At 57.5% G+C, this 19920-nt stretch overlaps 1 protein-coding gene and 1 long non-coding RNA gene across 7 annotated transcripts in view; one reads left to right on the plus strand and one right to left on the minus strand.

The window, feature by feature from the left end:
* Nucleotides 1-19920, plus strand: part of FCHO1 (FCH and mu domain containing endocytic adaptor 1) — a 25906-nt gene continuing 5986 nt past the window's right edge. Inside the window, exons 1-20 of one of the 6 annotated variants that reach the window (XM_042978545.1) lie at nucleotides 1-47; nucleotides 5015-5059; nucleotides 5290-5379; nucleotides 5831-5901; nucleotides 8957-9048; nucleotides 10081-10155; nucleotides 11192-11333; nucleotides 12936-13088; nucleotides 13188-13292; nucleotides 14387-14485; nucleotides 14579-14675; nucleotides 15579-15623; nucleotides 15741-15819; nucleotides 16323-16347; nucleotides 16675-16732; nucleotides 17141-17319; nucleotides 17405-17429; nucleotides 17767-17818; nucleotides 18664-18755; nucleotides 19117-19392. In XM_042978545.1, the coding sequence (XP_042834479.1) occupies nucleotides 5875-5901; nucleotides 8957-9048; nucleotides 10081-10155; nucleotides 11192-11333; nucleotides 12936-13088; nucleotides 13188-13292; nucleotides 14387-14485; nucleotides 14579-14675; nucleotides 15579-15623; nucleotides 15741-15819; nucleotides 16323-16347; nucleotides 16675-16732; nucleotides 17141-17319; nucleotides 17405-17429; nucleotides 17767-17818; nucleotides 18664-18755; nucleotides 19117-19392 (1621 nt within the window). In that variant the 5' untranslated portion in view covers nucleotides 1-47; nucleotides 5015-5059; nucleotides 5290-5379; nucleotides 5831-5874. Of the gene's footprint in view, nucleotides 48-3065; nucleotides 3156-3263; nucleotides 3459-5014; nucleotides 5060-5289; nucleotides 5380-5830; nucleotides 5902-8956; nucleotides 9049-10080; nucleotides 10156-11191; nucleotides 11334-12935; nucleotides 13089-13187; nucleotides 13293-14386; nucleotides 14486-14578; nucleotides 14676-15578; nucleotides 15624-15740; nucleotides 15820-16322; nucleotides 16348-16674; nucleotides 16733-17140; nucleotides 17320-17404; nucleotides 17430-17766; nucleotides 17819-18663; nucleotides 18756-19116; nucleotides 19393-19920 lie in introns of those variants that run through there. The other 5 variants (XM_042978544.1, XM_042978546.1, XM_042978549.1 and 2 more) reach the window with 5 other exon arrangements.
* LOC122236625 overlaps nucleotides 18763-19920 on the minus strand; it is a 10513-nt gene continuing 9355 nt past the window's right edge. Inside the window, exon 3 of the long non-coding RNA XR_006214727.1 lies at nucleotides 18763-19033. This is a non-coding gene — a long non-coding RNA (uncharacterized LOC122236625). The remainder of the gene's footprint in view (nucleotides 19034-19920) is intronic.

A 19920-nucleotide genomic window follows, 5' to 3' on the forward strand; every position in this document is an offset into this window, starting at 1 on the left:
CGAGCCGCAGGTGGCGGCGGGCGCGGGGCTCGGCCAGAGCTCGGGAGGTGAGTGCAGTCCTCGGGACCCCTCGAATCCCCTGGCCCGCGCACTCCCTCATGCGTACCGCGCCCAGTAGCCCAGGAAGCCACCGGGGGCAAAGGCGCGGCAGGGCATGAGGGATGGCGAAATTGGGGGTTGGGGGCTGCGCGGTGGGCGCCCGGCCTCCCAGCGGCCATAATCGGGGGTCTTTGGAGGGAGATAGGGACCCTTCTCCAATTCCCCCGTCTCCTGGCCTAGAATCGGAGCGTGCAGGAGGGCGGCTATCACGTGAGACCCCTCCCCAAATCTCTTTATTCTAAGCCTGCATTTGGGTGCAGGTTCCAGGGCTGCAAAGATGGGGGCGCCGCTCTCCCTCCAGCCTGGGACCCAGGACAGCCGAAGTGGAGACCACTCTCAATTTCCCTCTTCCCAGCTCTGGTCTGCAGACCCCTGAGGACAGAGATGAAGAACCCCCTTCCCTTTTTTCTCCACTGTGAACCCTGATCTGCCTGGAGGAGGAGCTGGGGGGGGGGGGGGTCCCCGGGCCCCTCCCCTGGACTGTTCTATCCCAGCCCCCTACCGCAAGGATGAGATGGGGGGCGTTTCACGGGCATCCTCTGCAGGGACCCCCCAAAGTTGGAATTCTGGGGAGGGGTCAGCATGGGGACTGGCCAGGCAAGGCCTGGAAGGGCCTGGAGCACGGACTTGGGGGTGGTCCCTGTCTCAGTGGGGGGTGGGCAGCCAGCATCTGTTCTGGAGATTAAAATAAATCGAGGTAAATTAGGATCTTGCCGGAGGCTGACTGCGAGTGGGGTGCGGAGGAGGGTTGTGGGGTGGGCGGCCCCTCCATCTGCCTCAAATCTGGGAGTTGCCTGCCCCAGCCGCAGTGGGGACCAGGAGGCAGCTTTGATGGACCTGCCTCACTGGTGACCTTGGGCAGGTGACAGCACCTCCCTGAGCCTTGGTTTTCTCCTTTGAAAATGGGGCTGAGGGCTTCAGAGGCTGTATTCCACAGATTCTGAAACCCACACACTCCATCATTAGCCAAACTAGAACTTCCCCTTTTGCTTAAGATGTCAGTGGTTTGGGGGTGAGAGGGCAGTGGGTTGAGAGACCCCCTGACATGCCTTGCCGGCCTCTGAGCCTCAGTTTACTGCACCGCAAAATGGATTCGTGGTCACTCTGGCATTGCTGGAAGGGCTATTCTGCCGGACGGTAAAATATATTACCAAGCTGCGATCATTGGAACAGGGGCTCCACCACCCCGGTCTTACTGGTGGGACTGCCTGGGGCACACCCTGACCCACATATTGTCACCCACGCCAGGGGTAAGCCAGTTCCTGGGTGGGGTCCTGGGTAGGAGGAGGTGGGAGGCACCAGGCCAGCCCATCTCTCGTCTCTGCAGTGGACACAGGGGTGAGTGTGGGCCTGGGAGTCCAACACCCCCAGGTTTAAATTCGATTCTCCCCCCCACCCCACCCCGGGACTTGGCGTGTTCTTCTGTGAAATGGGCTGAATCCCCCTTGGAAGATCATAAGAGACGTGGGAAGATGGGAGCGCTGTAAATACAGACATGGTCATTATAATACTATTACAAAATTAGTGATCATAAATGGGGTCACAGCTGCCTGGGAGCAGGGAGGAGAGAGGAGAGTCTTCAAGGGTGTTGCCTGCTGTGTCTCTAGAGCCCGGCAGCCAGGTACACAGTTGGTGCTCAATAGGTGTTTGCCAAATAGATGACAAAGAGGGAAGAGACTAGTGGGGAGGACTGAAAACTTCCTGAGCCTGACAGTTTGGGCGCCGTATGACATGGGGCGTGTGCCTCAGTTTCCCCAGCGGGGTAATGGCCAAGCTGAGACACTGCCTTGAAGCGAGAATCAACCCGGATTGTGCAAAGGTCACTGGTGGCTGGGCCTGGAAGGGAGGAAGTTCATGACAGAAGATGGTCATTGAAACAGCAGGGCCAAGAGGCCAGTCACAGGAAAGGAAGAGAAAAACCCCAAACTGGCCCTCCTGGGTACAGGACTGGAGTCTGCGGGGAGCAAAATGTCAGAGCCTCTTCCACAGGACCCTGGAGGCCCAGAGGTCAGGGTAGGCCCAAGGTCACAGCAGGAGGTCAGGGGCTTTGGACAGGTGGCTTAGAGTTAGTGAACCCTGCCTTCTTTGCTGACTCCATTCCTGTCTTGTTTTCTCTGTTCCTGGGTCTGCTCACATGCTCGACCCAGTGCAGAGCCCCAGGTTTTGGGGGGAATTGGTGCTGGCAGCTCCTGGGGCAGGTGTCAGAGAGGCTCTGTTCTCTCCTCCAGGCAGCCAGAGGATGGGGGCATCCCGGTCGACTGACAGCCTGCTGTGTGACCTTGGGCAAGTCCCTGTCCATCTTTGGGCTTTGCCCTGGTGCTATGGACCTCTTTTCTCCATCAGATACAGAGGCCACCGTGTCTCAGACACGATACTTTGAGAGGTCCGTGGAAGTGTCTTAACCTCTTTCAAAATCAGAAGGGAAGAAGATGAGCTTTGGGGTGAAAGAAGACATTTTAACATGTAATATTAATATATGCATTTCTGTGCCACTGCAATCGTAACATGTAGTTTAAATTCTTTTTTTTTTTTTTTTTTTTTTTTGCTAGAGGAAGGGGCCCGTGAAAGTTTTCACGCAGCCCTGCGTTGGAGCCTCGGCTGTACAAACACGAGCATGTGGTCTCCCCCCGTCTCTGAGCCTTGGTTTCCCCTCTGCAAAGCAGCCATCATTAGCCCACCTCAGGATGGGGAGATGTGGAAAGCTGAGCCCAGGACAGATGCAATTTAGGGCATGCTGTTATTTCACAATTGTTGTCATGATTGTTATTTGTTGGGTAATAACAGCCCCAGCCTTGGGGCCCCAGGTTCAGGTACCTCAGTTTACCCGTCCTCGGCCGGCCCAGTTCCAGGGAGGTCCCAGGGGTGCTGGTCTGGTGGGGGAGGTGAGGTGGCGGTTGGGAGGTAGGCGGGGCAGGGTAAGCTTCCTGTCCCCCAGGCACACAGGCCTCCTTGGGGCTTGGTGCTGACTGACGGAAGTGACAGGGGCCCGCGTGGCTATCTCCTGGTGCCCACCCTGTCTGTCGGGGGGCCCCCAGCCCCGCTCGCTGCCCTGTCTGGTGAGTTCGAGCCCTGCCAGGAGGTCCCCATTGCCCCCCTCAGGAACAGAAGTTGGTGGGGGGGGCCTCTGCCTGGCCTGGGGTTTCTGGAGAAGCAGCAGGTGTCACTTCCTGGGCCGGGCAGGAGCTTGCGTGGTGGCCACCTTTCGCTCTGCCCCTCTGCCCCCCATTACGGTTCGGAGTGGTGGGCCTGGCTGTGGGGCAGTAGGGGGGGACACGGACCCCCAGAGCCGCATGCGGTGGTTCCAAACGAGAGTTCTTTGGCAGGCAGGCCAGGGACAAAATCACAGGGACCTCGGGACAGTGAGTTCTTTCTCTGTGGCTCAGTTTCCTCATCTGTAAAGCTGGGGTTGAGCCCCATGGTGTGGCTGTGAAGGCTGAATGAACGGGTACCTCTCGGGGGGGAGCTGGGTACCGACCCACAAACATACTGGCTCTGGGCGCGTTGTGGGGGGAGGGGCAATCTAATCGGAGCTGTGAAAACAGTTGAGATTCTCGGTTTCTGAGGAACTTGGGCCCGGGGGCTCCTAGGATCCTCTAAGCAGCATCTTCTAGCAGAACTTTCTCTCTCAGTGCTGTCCGATATGGTGGCCACCAGCCCTGGAAGCAAGGTTGGCTCCAAGGAGCTGGGATTGGGGGGGGGGGGGGACGGGAGGGGGCGTTCATTGTATTTCATTGCACTTCGTTTAAAATTCAGTTGCCACATGAGGTTAGTGGCTCCCATATCACTCAGCTCAGCCCTAAGGGATCTGGAGATACTCCGGGTCCAAATCGTGGTCAGGAATGAAGAAATGAGATGGGAATTTAGGGCTTTTCCCCCTTGGGAGGTCAGCCTAGCTCCGGACCAGACTGGGTTTCCTCTGGGACGGCACAGTGTCTAGGGTTTCTCAAGGTCCCCAGCATCACCCGGCACAGGGTGGTTATTGGAAGTAAATATTTTTTTAATACACGTATTTTTAAGTTGACTTATTTATTTTGAGAGAGACAGAGACAGCATGAGCGGGGGAGGGGCAGAGAGAGAGAGAGAGAGAGAGAGAGAGAGAGAGAGAGAATCCCAAGCAGGCTCCGTGCTACCAGCACAGAGCCCAATAGGGGGCTCGAACCCACCAAGCCGCGAAGATCGTGACCTAAGCCAAAACCAAGAGTCCGACGCTTAACCAACTGAGCCACCCAGGCGCCCCGGGGAATATTTGCTGAATGGAATAATTTTTTGCCTGGTGAACTCCTATCCATGCTTTAACCTCCCACCTCCCATGCCCCCCTCCTTCAGTCCAGGCTCCCACAGTCCCTTCTAACATTTGGCCCAGCCCTAATCCTGCAGGACTGGTGCGTCTGCGTCTGGCTCTACACCCCTAGGCTGGGGGCTCCTCAGGCTCCTCAGTGACCAGACCCAGGACCCAGACCTCGGGTCCCTCTCGTGAACCCTTGCATTGCCCTGGCCACATGGGTACATGTGCTGGGTGACTTAGAGAAGTCAAAGGACCTGGGGCTAGATGACAATGGTTCAAATTAAACTCACTTTTAAGATTAGCTAAACTGAGGCTCGATGAAGGCAGCCTTGTCCAAGGTCCTTGCTTGGTCCTTTCCCAGTGAGGCCCAAGGAGCTTTCCCTTTTGCGGTCACCAGCCCTGTCCCTGCTGCCACTGTGCCTCCTAGGCTCCCAGCTGCTGCTGAGCTGCCCGAGGGGTCATGAATTATGGATGAGGCCTGCGGGCTCCTGTGACAAGCCCAGCGTCGAGAACGTGCCAAGGACACCAAGTGTCCCTCCTTTGCCAGGCAGCTTGGCCCAGCCCCCCTCTGCAGGGAGGCCTGGGTTCCCCCAACAAGACCCCTTCTAGGCATTCCCTCTTGTTTTGCAGATGGGGAAACTGAGGCACAGAGCTGGATAGTGACTCAGACACCAGGTGAACAGTGGCTTCTGGGAGTCGGGCTTGGGACTCATGGGGGCCCCACTGCCAGCTGGGTCATCATGGTGAGGGGTGAGCTCTCCATCCCAGAGCGTGCATGAGATGCGGACTGGTGTAGAGGGATTTGGGAGACCCCCAGGGGTCCTTGGGGACACTTCAGGGACCCCAGCCCCCATGTGGCTGATCACAGTCCCAGTGTCCATTTCTCAGCAGACCCTTTCCAACAGGAGCTGCCCAGCGTGGAGCTGAGTGCTCAGGTCTCGATTCAGCTGGCCCAGGGTGAAAATCTACTGTCATTTCCTGGCTGTGTGACCTTGGCAAGTGGCTTCCCTCTGCAGGGGGCGGAGGGGGGGGTGGGGGGCTCAGTTTTTCCATCTGTGAAATGGCCCTGAGGTTTTCTGCTCAGGCTGAGGGGCTCATCCAGTATTCCAGCCCCCAGTGAACTCCTATTTGTGCTTAAAAACCCCGACTCTTGTGCCTTTTCCTCTAGACCAAGCTCCCCAGCCCCTATCCTTCTATCTAGTCCAGCTCTGACTACACAGGACTTGGGACATCTATATCCTGATCTGTCCCCGCTAGAATGGGGGCTACTTGGGGGCCAGGCCTGGGGATGAATCGTCTCAGGGGCCCTGGCATGCCAGCCTTGGGGCTTTTGGTTCCTCCTTCATCCTTTCTCTTCCTCTTCCACAGGGAGGATAGTTGGAATTTCCCCTCTTAGGCCCAAGCTGGCCATGGCTTTGTAGCTCAAATTTGCCTCTTTTTGGACAGACACTAAACAGGAACCTGCCGGGGGCTCCACAGAGGCCATCAGGATGTCGTATTTTGGGGAGCACTTTTGGGTAAGTAAGATGCACTTTTATTTTGGTGGGGGCTCCTGGAAGGGCTGTGGGGACTTTTACAGAGCTGGGGGTATGTGGCGGCCTATGGGCAGAGCCTTGGACAGGTGGAGGGTCTGCAAGGTGTCGAAGTTAATGTGGGAGGAGTCAGGCTGGATATGAATCTATACCCTCAGACCTCATGGACCTTGTGACCTTGGACAAGTCCCGGCTTCAACAGGGAGACTAAGGCCCAGAGTAGGATTCTCTTTCCTAAAGTTGCCTAGTGAGAAAGTGCAGAGTCGGGGCTCAAACCCAGCGCCGGACTGAACTTCCAGGATCCAGGGTCATTGCAGCCAGGGAATTTCCACGTCTTTCCCACCCTGGAGAGTTGGGGGGTTTCTTGACTTGGCCCCTAGTGGCCCCCCTCAGCCCTGTGCCTTCCGGGCTGGGGACCACATACTGTGACCCAAGGGGGCCAGTGAGACAAAGTTGTTTTCATTCATTCATTTGCTCCCTCCCTCCCTCCCACCATTACTCCACACCCAACCTACTGTGGAACCTGAGGAGGCCCCCAAGAGGCTTCATCCTGGCTCTGACCCCAAGAAGCCCCCAGTCTGGGAATCATAGAGCCAGCCAGAGATCCGCAGCCCTGCAGGGTCACGGCTGGGCCCCCCGACTTGGGGGCAACCAGAGGAGGGCTGAGAGCCATGTTTCCCATGGGCTTGGAGGGCTGAGATTTTCCAGGATGTAAGAAAGGCATTCCAGGCAGGGGGAACAGCCTGAGCAAAAGCCCAGAAGCGTGACAAGGTTGACTAGTTGAGGGCACAAGGACTCCGCTTCCAGGGCCGGGCTACTGGGAAGCCACAGGGAATGTATGAACAGAAGAATCTAGGAAGGACCAGGGCAGAAAGCCCCTTCCCCAGTTGCACGCCCTGGGCTTGCCAGAGGAAGCTTGTTGCTAGGTAACTGGTTGCCCCTGGCAACAGGCCTTCTCCCTCCCTTTCCCCTCCCCAGCTGGGGCTCCTCTTACTGCCACTTGCTTTCTTAAAGGGGCCTCACCCCCTTGCCACCTGCTGGGAGGGAGTGGGGGGAGGGGGCAGAGGGGGGAGGGGGCCTGACCTCCACCGGCTCCCCAAGGGTCAGATTCCCGGGATTTGTCTCTGAATAGCTATGTGACCCCAGCAAGGGGCCCCCGCTCCTCTCTGAGCCCCTGTTGGTGCCTCTATGTAAGGAGGTTGACTGTTTGCTGATCAGTTGTTGCCCACGTTTTGGAACCCTGACAGCAGCACCTACATTTATTTTAAATTCTTTTTAATTGCATGAGGCATGCAAGCTTGCTGCAGAAAATCCAGATCAGCAGAGAGAAAATAGAAGCCACCCCCGATGCACTCCCCACCCAAAGATAGCCTGGTGCAGAGTGGATAAGGGCTTTGAGTTCAGGATTTGATCTGGGCTCTGCTGGGAGCCCTTGGGCAAGTGACTTTGTCTCTCCAGCCTTCAGCTTTCCCATCTGGGAAAGGGGATATAATTCCTGCCTCCCAAGAGGACTCAGGGAGCACCCTGGGATGTCTTTCACTGGCAAGGTTTCTTTTAATCAATTGTCTGTATTGGTGGCTCTTTGCTGGGTGTCGCTGGCCTGAAGGAGGCTCCTCCAGTCAGGGGAGATCAAGCCAGAGAGGGAAGCCCTGGTCCCACTGGGCCAAGGCAGGGCTGGAGGCATAGAGGGCACTGGGGAGCCATGAGGGAAGTGTGAGCAGGAGAGGGTGTTAGAAAGATCCCTCTGGGGTTGGCCTGGGGGCAAGACTGGAGTCCAGAGAGGTTCTGATAAGAGACACAGGCCCAAGACACCCCCTCCTAGGACCCTCGCTGCCAGCACAGCCTGAGAGAGGCAGATACCACTGGGGGCCTTGCCAGGTCTGGGAAACGGGCCAGTGGTTGGCTGCAAGTCAGCCCCAGATGCTGGCCTGGGCAGCGGTGCCTGGTGCAGCCTTACTCGAGGATCCCCTGGGTGGGGCAGGCGGGGGTGGGGGGGGCCGCTGGGCCTGTTTGCTGAGCCCTCCCCACTGTGCAGGAAGCCCTGTGTTCAGCACACTGCGAGCCTCATCCCACTGAGACCTGTGGGAGGTGGGTGCTGTCCTTGTCCCCATTTGTCAGATGAGGAAACGGAGGCCCAGAGAGGTGAAGTTACTAGCTCAGAGCGACCCAGGGCACAAAAGGAGGCTCTGAGACATCCCTGGGAAGCAGGAGGGGGCACCACTGAACATTCAGGGAAGTGAGCCTCCGAAGAGGGCGGGCCTGGAACTGATCCTTGACAGGCGGAAGGATTTGGATGGATGGGAAGAGAGGCACCCTGGTGGGCTGGAACAGCCCAGGCTAAGGGACAGTGGTAGGAAGGCACGGTATGTCTTTGCACTGTGTGCCATTTTTCTGGCGAGGCCAAGAGGAAGAAGCTGGGGGATGAGATTGGAAAGCCAATTTTGAGGGGCGCCTGAGTGGCTCAGTCGGTCAAGCGTCCAACTCTTGGTTTCAGCTCAGGTCATGATCTCACCGTTCACGGGCTCCAGTCCCGCGTTGGGCTTCGTGCTGACAAGGTGGAGCCTGCTTGGGATTCTCTTACTCTCCCTCTCTCTCTCTGCCCCCGCCCCTCTCTCTCAAAATAAATAAATAAACTTTAAAAAATGAGGGGCACCTGGGTGGCTCAGCCGGTTAGGCTTCTGACTTCAGCTCAGGTCATGATCTCGTGGTTCGTGAGTTCGAGCCCCACACTGGGCCCTCTGCTGTCAGTACAGAACCCGCTTCGGATCCTGATCCTCTGTCTCCCTCTCTCTCTCTCTCTCTCTCTCTCTCTCTGCCCCTCCTCTACTTGTTCGTTCTCTCGCTTTCTCTCCCTCTCTCCCTTTCTCTCAAGCCCCCCAAGGGGATAGACAGCAGGCTGATTGGCTCAGGCCTGAAGCAATCCCCGCCGCCAAGGGGTTGGGCTTCCGCTGGTTGGCTCCTCCGGCCACGCCCCCGTTGCTAGGCAACCTTTGATGCCTCCTCCACCCCTTTTCTCAGTCTCCACGTCCATCCCCTGCAGGGTGAAAAGAACCATGGCTTTGAGGTCCTGTACCACAGCGTGAAGCAGGGGCCCATCTCCACCAAGGAGCTGGCCGACTTCATCCGGGAGAGGTGAGGATCCCTAGGCTCGGTCCGCACCTGGCCACGCCCCGCAGCCCAGTCAGCCCCGCCTGCCTCGTGGCCCCGCCCTGGCTCCGCCCCATCTCTCCCCGGCCCGTCCCACCGCCTCCACTCCACACCCTGCCCAACCTGCTCGCACGCCCTGGAAACCAGCGGTTCTCAACACTGTCAGCCCTGTGCCCGCTTGTCAACAATTCCCAGGTTTCTGACGCCTCCTCCTGAAGAGACGGTGATATGACCTACTTACAAGGGGAATTCTGAAAACTCAGTCTCATGCCCTGAATATGATAAAACACACATATGAGGAAATAATCGACATTTCGGCATGGAAATGCTCATGCTCCGACATCTATATCCCAGAAAACATAATACATTGAAATTGCAAGGCAGCCTTCTGCCCCCCGGCCACTCGCTAGCTGAATGTGCGTTGAATCCGGGCAGAGTTCAAAAGATTATAACCAGGTTTTTCTCTTTGTGGCTGTCTGGCGAGACCTGTCTGCGCTGTCTAGGACAGGGGCCACTCTTTATTTAGAGAGCCCTCCCGGACCCATCCACGATTGCCCGTGGTACCCTCTGGGTGCCTCTATCAAAAAATGAGCCCATGGGTAGTTGGTTTTCACGGGGCATATTGTGGCCCCAAACAAAATCGAGGTTCTGTTAACCTGGACAAAAATGTGAGTGGAGATTAGGTAGGCATTAGCGGTGTCTGTCCAGAGGGAAAAAGGTAATAGAAGTTCGTCTCCCGCAGTTAAACAAGACGAAGCATATAAAGCATTTGTAGTATGTGCTCAAAAATTTTTTTTATCTGATGCTGTTACTGCTGTTCCTCCTGCTGTCGTTAGTAAAGCATATTACTTAACCTCGCCCGTGACTTTCCAAAATGCCTCCTCCCAGCAGGGGACTATACTATCCTCCTTGAGAGCTACTGCTCAGATGTCTGAATGAGGAAACTGAGGCCCAAGGGGATGGAGCGTCTCCCAAGGGCACCCAGAACCTTCTGCATCTTTTTTCCATTCTATTCAGGGCCACCATCGAGGAGACCTACTCAAAGGCGATGGCAAAACTTTCCAAGCTGGCCAGTAACGGGACCCCCGTGGGGTGAGTGGGCCTTGGCTGAGGCAGGGGTCGCCAAGGATGCAGGGTCCTGGGGTATCGGGGGCCTACTCTTGGGTGGACATCTCTTCACACAAGTGATATGTAGAATAGGGAGTCAACCCTCCCCCACGCAAGGGGCTAATTGGACAGGAGGATATAAATCATTCATTTGCTTCCTCCTCATTCATTCATTCAACACATATTTATCTGTTGTGTGCCAGGCACCATTCTAGGTCCTGGGGGCCCAGGAGCGATCAAGACAGATAAAACCCCAGTCACCTGCATGCCACGTTCATGTAGGGCGTGCGGCAAGATAGATGTTAACTACAAACATGAACAAAGTCCCTTCCTGGGGTGAACAGCTCTAGGAAGGGGATGAAATGGGAGCGTGAGAGGTCAGGTGCTTCCTCTGGGGTGGGCTTGGTTCCGTGAGCTGAGACCTTGATAGCGGCATGGAGCCAGCTACAGGGGTGTCTGGGTCAGAGATCCAGGCAGTGCAAAGGTCCTGAGGCAACCATGGGTTTTGCATGTTCAAGGAAGAGCAAAGAGGCTGGCTGCAGGGTCTGGGTGAGGGACAGATGAGACGGGAGGTTGGACAAGGGGGGGGGGGCGGTGCACGCCCGATTCACAGGTGACGTGGTCCCATTGGCATCTGCAGGATTTCCTGGGGCTGCTCTGGGGCAAAGGTTCTGGGGGGGAGGGTGGGAGGCCAAAGAGGCCTTCTGCGGATGTAGGAAAGCCCTGTGAACTTGATTTGGGCAAGTTGAACCTTAGCTGCCCTTGAGTATCAGCTGGGGCCTGGAGTCCAGAGTGAGGATGCTGGGGGCCTCAGAGCCTGGGTTTCAATTTCCTAAGGAGCCTCGGGTGAATTGTGGAGCCTCCTATGCCTCAGTTTCCCCATCTGTCACAGACCTGCCTCCTAGTTGTGGTGCAGCTGCCTCAGCAGGGCCTGGGGCGCGCGGTGGGTGCTGGCGTGCTGTTTGTGGAGAGCCCCCGGGGGGGTGGGCCCCGCCGAACCCTGGGTGTGACCTGTTTCCAGGACCTTCGCCCCGCTGTGGGAGGTCTTCCGCGTCTCCTCAGACAAGCTGGCGCTCTGTCACCTAGAGCTGACACGGAAACTACAGGACCTCATCAAGGACGTGCTCCGCTACGGCGAGGAGCAGCTCAAGATACACAAAAAGGTGTGTGTGTCGGCGCGGGGCGGGTGGTGACAGTGGCAGGAAGGACCCCAGAACGTACGGGGCCTTTGAACCTCCAGCTCCTGGCGTGTGTTCCTCCGCGAATTCAGTGGATTCCACCACGTCAAACCCAGGGTCCCACAGACCTGACCCCGGTCAAATTTCAGACTCAAAATTCTAGACCAGGGGTCTGCACGCTATGGGACACCGACCAGATGATCCAGCCTGGTTTTGTACAGCCTGAGAGCTAAGAATGGATTTTGCGTGCTTTTTTTTTTTTTTTTTTTTTTTTAATTTTATCTGTTTGTTTGTTTAGCTCTGATTTATTTTTGAGAGAGAGAGAAAAAGAGACAGGGAGTGAGTGGGGGAGGGGCAGAGAGAGAGAGGGAGACAGAATCCGAAGCAGGCTCCAGGCTCCGAGCTGTCAGCGCAGAGCCCGTCGCGGGGCTTGAACTCGTGAACCGCGAGACTGTGACCTGAGCTGAAGTCAGATGCCCAACCGACTAAGCCACCCAGGCGCCCCTGGTTTTTACATTCTTAAATGGTGAGGGCGGGGGGGGGGGGGAATCAAAAGAAGAATATTTCATAATAGGTGAAAACTCTATGACCCTTAGATTTCAGTGCCAGTAAATCAAGCTTTATTGGCCTAGAGCCGCATCTATTCCTGTCCAAAAAGGGAGTTGGGGGGCTGCCTGGGTGGCTCAGTCAGTTAAGCGTCTGACTTCAGCCCAGATCATGCTCTCGTGGTCCGTGGGTTTGAGCCCCACATCAGGCTCTGTGTTGACAATGTGGACCCTGCTTGAGATTCTCTCTCTCTCCCTCTCTCTTTGCTCCTCCCCTGCTCTCTCTCTCTCAAAAGAAAGAAATAAATACCCCCCCCCAAAAGAAACTTTCTTTCTTTTCTTTTCTTTCTTTCTTTCTTTCTTTCTTTCTTTCTTTCTTTTTTTGGAACTGGGGGACAAGGAAGTTTTCTGCGGGCTAATACAGAATAACCTTGGGAATAGATTATGAAGCTGAAAAAGCTGTGACTTAAACAGAGGTTGCCCCTACTTGTCATTAAAAAATGGCCTAGAACAAACACATCTGCTTGTCTATGTGCTGATTATTTCTGGAGACAGATCTATTCCTAGGCAGAGGCTTGGGAGGCTGGGGATCAGGGAGGGGTAGGTTTTTCCCTGAGCTCACCCCGTAAAACTTTCTGAAATAAGAACTATGTGTAACTATCACCTATTTTAAAAAGTTAAAACTTTTTTTTTTAACGTTTATTTATTTTTGAGACAGAGAGAGACTGAGCATGAATGGGGGAGGGTCAGAGAGAGGGAGACACAGAATCCCAAACAGGCTCCGGGCTTTGAGCTGTCAGCACAGGGGCCCGATGCGGGGCTCGAACTCACGGACCGCGAGATCATGACCTGAGCCGAAGTCGGCGCTCAACCGACTGAGCCACCCAGGCGCCCCTAAAAAGTTAAAACTTTTGAAAGCAATAGAATACTCAGAAAAAAGTAATCTGTGGAACCTGGGTTTCAGAGCCGGGAGTTTCCCAGTGGACACCTGCTGGGGGCTTCAGGGCCTACCCATGCTCCCCCTGCCCCCGCCCCCCTGCAGTGCAAAGAGGAAGCAGTGGGCACCCTGGACGCCGTGCAGGTCCTGGCGGGTGTCAGCCAGCTCCTGCCCAAGTCCCGCGAGAACTACCTGAACCGTTGCATGGACCAGGAGCGGCTGCGGAGGGAGAGCACCAGCCAGAAGGAGATGGACAAGGTGGGCCTTGGGCTGCGGGTCCCCAGCTGCCGTCGGCCCTCTGCAGACCCAGGGGACGCGTGTCCCCTCCCGACCTCATCCCCTCCCTGTGCCTCCTAGGCGGAGACCAAGACGAAGAAGGCGGCAGAGAGCCTGAGGCGCTCGGTGGAAAAATACAACTCAGCCCGCGCAGACTTTGAGCAGAAGATGCTGGATTCGGCTGTGGTAAGAAGCAGGCATCGGCACCTTGGAGACCCACACATCCCTTGGCCCAGGATCCATGGGCGCCGGAAGTCCAGAACCTCTGAAAGCCTCGCCTCCCGGCAGCCTTAGAATCGCAGGTTTAAAGGCATAGAATCCTAGAGACTGTTGGCTGTGGTGGTGGTGGTGGTGGTTGTTGTTGGCATTAGTATTTCAAAGGCCAAATCCTTTTTGTGCCTCGGCTTCCCCATCTGTAAAATGGGGACAGTAAGAGTACCTGCCTCGCGGAGTTTTTGTGAAGATTAAATGAACCAGTCTATGTGATGTTTGCAGACTAGTACTGGGTGCATGGGCACCTCTCTAGAAGGGATTACAGTTTCTATCGTTACGGATGAGGTTTTTGAACGGGGCAGGGCAGGGTTTAGAAGCCAAGAGCCTACTGATGGTTCATGGTGGCTGAAAGACCTGGGTTCCGCCCCAGTCTCCATTCTTCACCAGCTATGTAACCTTTTTATAAGACGTTACACCTCTCTGGAACTACTCAAATGTGTGAAAAGCAGATTGGAATGTCAGGATTAGGAATCGGATTTTTTTTTTTTTCTGACTTTCTATCTGCAAGTGATAGAAAGTTGCAAATGATAGAAACCTTCATTCAGACTGATAAGGGAGATTAAAGGCTCAGGGGACTGAAAAATTTGAAGGGAGGGCTTCAGGCATGGCTAGATCCAGGTACTCAACTGGTGTTGGCGGGAAGTTGTGCCTCTCTTCTCTTTGAGTCTGTTTTTCTCCCTGGGGACTTCACACCCGAGCCGAGATGCCCCTCCTGGGTGTGCGTGGGTGTGTGTGTTTGTTGCGGGGGTGGGGGGCGGTGGCACACGCTCGCAGCAAAGTGGCCACCTGCAGCCTCCACATGGATCCCACCATCTCATTGACTCAGGGTACGAAAGTGTCTCTTTTCCCATAGTTTTAGCCAAAGTCCCAGGGAAGACTCTCATTGGCTCTTCCCCGCCCAGTCACTGAGGCCAGGGGGGTTGGAACGTTCTGATTGGTCAGGCTGGGTCACCTGGCCACTCCTCGTGGCCTCCACCTTCCTGTTTGCCCCTCCCCTCCCGGCTCAGCGTTTCCAAGCCATGGAGGAGACCCACCTGCGTCACATGAAGGCACTGCTAGGCTCCTACGCCCACTCCGTGGAGGACACCCATGTGCAGATCGGGCAGGTGAGGGGCCCCAGGGGTGGGAAGCGAGGCAAAGGGCGCCGGGCAGGAGGGCCCCGGCCGCGCCTGGTTACACGCTTCATCCGCCTGGCCCAGGTGCACGAGGAGTTTAAGCAGAACATCGAGAACGTCAGCGTGGAGATGCTGTTGAAGAAGTTTGCAGAGAGCAAGGGCACAGGCCAGGAGAAGCCTAGTGAGTTGAGACATCGTGGGGGTTGGGCTCTGGGGCCACAACTACAGGGAAGGAACAGGACTCAAGAGGCAGGAGACTGAACCTCCCTGCACCTCGGTTTCCTCATCAGAAAAACGGGCCGATGACAAATCTAACTCCGCAGCCCACATAGGAACAGTATTTGATGCCCCATCTTATTATTATTATTTATTTATTTAAGTAATCTACACCCAGGGGTGCCTGGGTGGCTCAGTCAGTTGAGCGTTGGGTATGGGGCTTGAACTCACAAACCGTGAGATCATGACCTGAGCTGAAGTCAGATGCTTAATTGACTGAGCCACCCAGGCGCCCCTTCGTGGCCCATCTTATGTGTAAATCTCTTACAACCGGATACCAGAGGGACCTTGAAGGCCAGGCCCAGCCTTTCATTCTTTACCCTGAGGGCCCAAGGGAGCCCTTGAGGACTGTTGAGCAAAGGACCAATTTGAAAAACCAATGTCCAAATGAGAGGTCAGGGAGGAGTTGAAGAGCAAAAGTGTTGGGGTCAGATCTGGGTTTGTGTCTGTTCCTCACTACTTGCTATGTGACCTTGGGTGACTGTCTTGACTTCTCTGAGCCTCAGTCCCCTGTACAGACTCACGGTCCATCCCCTGACCCACTCAAGTGCCCGTGAACAATGCCGGAAGTAGAAAAAGTAACTCGGGCATCGCTCCGTCCGGTGCATCCCCAAGGGGGACCTGAACCCCTGGCCCATCCCACTCATGACCATCTCTGGGGCTGGCTCAGCCCCTTGGCTTGCGCACTGGATGCCCGCTGGCCTCGAGCTCCGATGCAGGTGCCATTGTGAGCCCGCGGGTGCTTCGCTGCCCTTCCCCGGGCCGGGTCTCCCAGCCAGGCTGAGTTTCTCCGTCTCTTCCATCCCAGGGCCTTTGGATTTTGAGGCATACAGTGCAGCTGCCCTGCAGGAAGGCAAGTACGTCTGGGCCTGGATGCCCAGGCTGGACGGACGCTGGGGGTGCGGGAGGCAGATCTGCATGGGAAGGGGGCACCCCCAGGGCTCAGCCGCACCCCCTCCTCTGTTCTCAGCAATGAAACGTTTGCGGGGAGCCAAGGCCTTTCGCCTCCCAGGACTGAGCCGGCGGGAGCGGGAGCCCCCTGCAGCTGTGTGAGGAAGCACCCCTGCCCAGCCCTGGGCCCAGGCTAGCCCGGGATCCCTTCCCCCTTCCCAGGCTATCCCAGAAGTCCCCTGCTGAGGGTAGCCCCGGGAGAATTCCTGTCCCAGGCTATCCCGAAACCTCTGTCCCCCGGCTAGCTCAATTTGCCACTCCCCAACCTAATCCCAAACCCTTCCTCTTGTCAAGGTCAGTCCTGGTGGTTCCCTGCCGAGGCTAGCCCTTCCATTCCCGACCTCCTCGAGCCAACCCCTCAGAGTAGCCCCAGGTTCCTCCCCTGCCAAGCTGTTCGCGGGGACCTTGTGCTCAGCCAACTCCAGACTCACCGTCCCCAGCCCCAGGCAAACCCCTGGGTCCTATCACCGGGAGGACCAGCTCAGGACATCGTGGCCCAGGGGCCACCCCCAGGCGCCATGTCTAGTGTTGGGGGGGGGGGGTCGGGAGCATGCAGGTGAGGTGGGAGAGCTGACATCGCTATCTCTTTCTCCATCCCCAGAGATTCCCTGGAGCCCGATTCAGGGGTGAGTACCGGGCTGCGAGTGCGAGGGGTTCAATCCCACCTTGGGCCCCAAGCCTGGAGCTCAGGGGGCTAAATCTCATCCCGGCTGCGTGTGGAGCCATGTGGGAGGGACTGATGTCCCCACTTAGCTTCAAGGTGCCCCTCAGTCTTACCGCCATGGCGTACTCGCTGTTCCCTCAAGCCCCTGCTTGCACCAGGGAAGACTGTTATTGCCACGGGGGCTGTTTTTAGGTCTGAGTCCGGGCCCAGAGGTGGGAGGGGCCGTGGCAGGGAGAGACGGGAGGGAGGTTCGGTAGCGGGGAGCCTGACTCCCTGCCTGTCCCCGCAGACGTGTCCAGAGGTGGATGAAGAAGGTTTCACTGTCCGGCCTGATGTGACCCAGAACAATATCCTCCTGGTGCCCCCTGGCGGCAACTGTGGGCACAGCAAGGACAAAGCGCTGTGCGGCCGCGATCCCTCCGCGAATAGCGACCCTCTCTGCGTACATCCTGCGGGGGGGGGGGGGGCCTCCAGGGTAGACAAAGCAGATTGAAACGAAGAATCCTCAGGGCTGAGGAAGAGAGGCAGGGCGAGAGCCAAGGGGGCTTCCTGGAGGAGAGGGCACCGGTGTTGGGGTTTAGCATCTGACCAAGAGTTTGCTAGTTAGGGCCGTGCGTGCTTGTGCAAAGACCTGGGGGCAAAACCGTGGTGTCGAGGCCGGGGTGGCAAGTGGTGATAGACCGGATTGTGCAGGGCCTTGAGGGGGTGGGTGACCCCCGTGTCGGGATCCGCTTGGCCCCTTGACCGCGGTGCACGCCCGGCGGAGCCCTCCCGCTTTTCCTCCAGCGACTCCGACTTCGATGACGAGGAACCCCGCAAGTTCTACGTGCACATCAAGCCCGCCCCTGCCCGCGCCCCGGCCTGCAGCCCCGAGGCAGCTGCGGCGCAACTCAGGGCCACGGCCGGCAGCCTCATCCTTCCTCCCGGCCCAGGGGTGAGGCGTAGGAGGGGTGTGCGCGGGTGGGGCCGGTGGGGCTGGCTGGCTGCACCCGACCTGACGCCACCCACTTTGTCCACAGGGCACCATGAAACGCCACTCTTCACGTGAGCAGCCTCCGAAGGGGTCTCGGGTGTGGGGAGGAGCACGAAGAGGGGAGGCTGGGCCTGGAGTATGAGTGTGGCTTTGAATCCCAGCCCTGCCGTGCAAGCAGGCTGCTTACCCCTTGTGACCCTCCGTCTCTTCTTCTATGAAATGGGGTCATTGCGACAGTTAAATGAGAGCTGAGACAGGTTGGCTCGGGCGCAAAGCCCTCTCTGCCCGACTTGCTGATCACCTTGGACAGCTGGCTGGACAGGCCCAAGCCTTAGTCTCTTGGTCTGTGACAGAGGGGGCACTGGAGGCAGGGTGACAGGAAGGCTCAAGGTGGTATATCTCTCATAGGGGACGCTGCTGGAAAACCACAGAGGCCTCGATCTGCCCCAAGAGCCAGCAGGTGGGTCCTAGAGCGGGGGGTGGGGGGGGTGGGGGGGGGTTGTTGATGGGGACACACTGGGCCCACATGAATGAGCAGATGGGGGCTGTCCCTGACTCCTCTCCCCTCTTCCCCTGCTGCCTCCCTGTGTCTCTGCCTCCCCTCCTCTCACCCTGGCAGGGAGTTGAGGGTATGCTGTATCTGAGGAACCACTTAGTCGTTCATTTGACGAGCATTTATTGAGCACTCACTGTGTACTCCTGCTATTCTGGGTTCAGAGACATATGCCCAAGATAGCTCTTCCTTCTCAGATTCACATTGTCGTGGCCCGGGGTTTTTTTGTTTTTGTTTTTAAGCGTTTATTTATTATTGAGCGACAGAGAGACACAGAGCATGAGCAGGGGAGGGGCAGAGAGAGGGGGAGATGCAGAATCAGAAGCAGGCTCCGGGCTCCGAGCTGTCAGCGCAGGGCCCGACGCGGGGCTGGAACTCACGAACCGTGAGATCATGACCCGAGCCCAAGTCAGTCGCTTAACCCACTGAGCCACCCAGGCGCCCCATCGTGGCTCGGGTTTGAAGAACAGCAAACAAGTTAGAGCATGTTGGATACTTCCAGATGCTGTGAAGAAACTAAAGCAGGCAGTGTGGTGGGAGATACCAGCGGGCAGCTTTAGTTGAGGCCCGGGAGGCTGCTCTGGGATGGGGGTGGGAGGTTTTGAGCCCAGCCTTGAAGACGGCAGGATGTGGCCTCAGGGAGGGCTGGGGACACGGAGCTCGGGACCAGGAACGGTCTGTGCACGGGCCCTGAGGAGGGGAGGAGACGTGGAAAGGATAGAAACCATCCCTGTGTTCCGCTTGGTCCACAGCTGTGCGGAGAAGCTGCAGTCAGATGAGCAGTTTTCCAAGAACCTCTTTGGGCCGCCCCTAGAGTCGGCCTTTGACCACGAAGACTTTACAGGTGATGGGGGTGGGGACTTCGGGGCCACCGGCTTGGCTAGCGAGATGGGTGGGTCCGTTGCCAGGGCAGGTTTGGCGGGGGACAGGCTGGAGGGAGCACTTGGGGGTCCTGGTTAGGCAACCGAGAAGATAGACTTGGCAGTGAGATGGTGGGCGGGGCCGACGAGAAGGCGGGGAGTGTAGGTGACAATGGGCAGATGGGCGGAGCATCGGTGGAGATGGAACTGACCAGAGGGCCTGGCCTGAGGGGGGTGGGCCCCTCCTCGGCGTGGGCGTGGCCTGCAGGAGGAAGGAAAGGGCCTCCGTGTGGGCGGGGTCTGGAGCTGGCGCCCCTACCCCCCCCAACCCCCCCCCCCCTCTAGGCTCCAGCAGCCTCGGCTTCACCTCCAGCCCCTCACCTTTCTCCTCCTCGTCGCCCGAGAATGTGGAGGACTCCGGCCTGGACTCGCCATCCCACGTGGCGCCTGGCCCCTCCCCGGATTCCTGGGTCCCCCGCCCCGGCACCCCGCAGAGCCCACCTAGCTATAGGGCACCGGCCTCCGAGTCGAGGGGGACACGGCCCCTGCCAGCATCGGACTCGCCGCAGCCCCTCGCCCCATCCCCGGGTCCCTGGGGGCTGGAGGCTGTGGCCGGAGGAGGTGAGTCCAGGAGTCTGAGAGTCATCAGAGCCCTGGGTGGGGAAGACTGAGCGCCTGCTGTGGCCAGGGCCTGAATGGGCGGCTGGGGACACAGCCCAGAACCTTCACCCTGGCAGGGACAATAATGAGATGGACATTTAACAAAGTGGAGGTGGCAGGTGCCTGGTGAGGGCTCAGAAGGTTGGAACCTCCCTGAGGAGGTGACATTTGAGCTGAGATTTGTTGGAGGTGAGGAAGGAGCCATTGGGATGTGGTGGGGGGTTGGGGGGGGTGCTTCCCAGCAGAGGGCGCATCCTGTACCAAGGCCTTGTGGTGGGTAGCTGCCTAGGCCCTCTGAGGAACAGCTTGGGGGCTGGGGGGTGGGCCGTGAGGCCAGAACAGAGTGATGACCCGGAAGCGGAGGGAGAGGAGGGAGCGATGTCAGCAGGGAGATGGGCCCATGTCGGGTCTGGGACCTGATGGGAGTGATGTGAGCTTTACTCCTAGCAAGGTCTGGGCCACAGAGGGGCTGTGAGCGGAGGAGTAGCG

The sequence above is a fragment of the Panthera tigris genome, chromosome A2, assembly GCF_018350195.1.
Source record: "Panthera tigris isolate Pti1 chromosome A2, P.tigris_Pti1_mat1.1, whole genome shotgun sequence".
Lineage (NCBI taxonomy): Eukaryota > Metazoa > Chordata > Mammalia > Carnivora > Felidae > Panthera > Panthera tigris.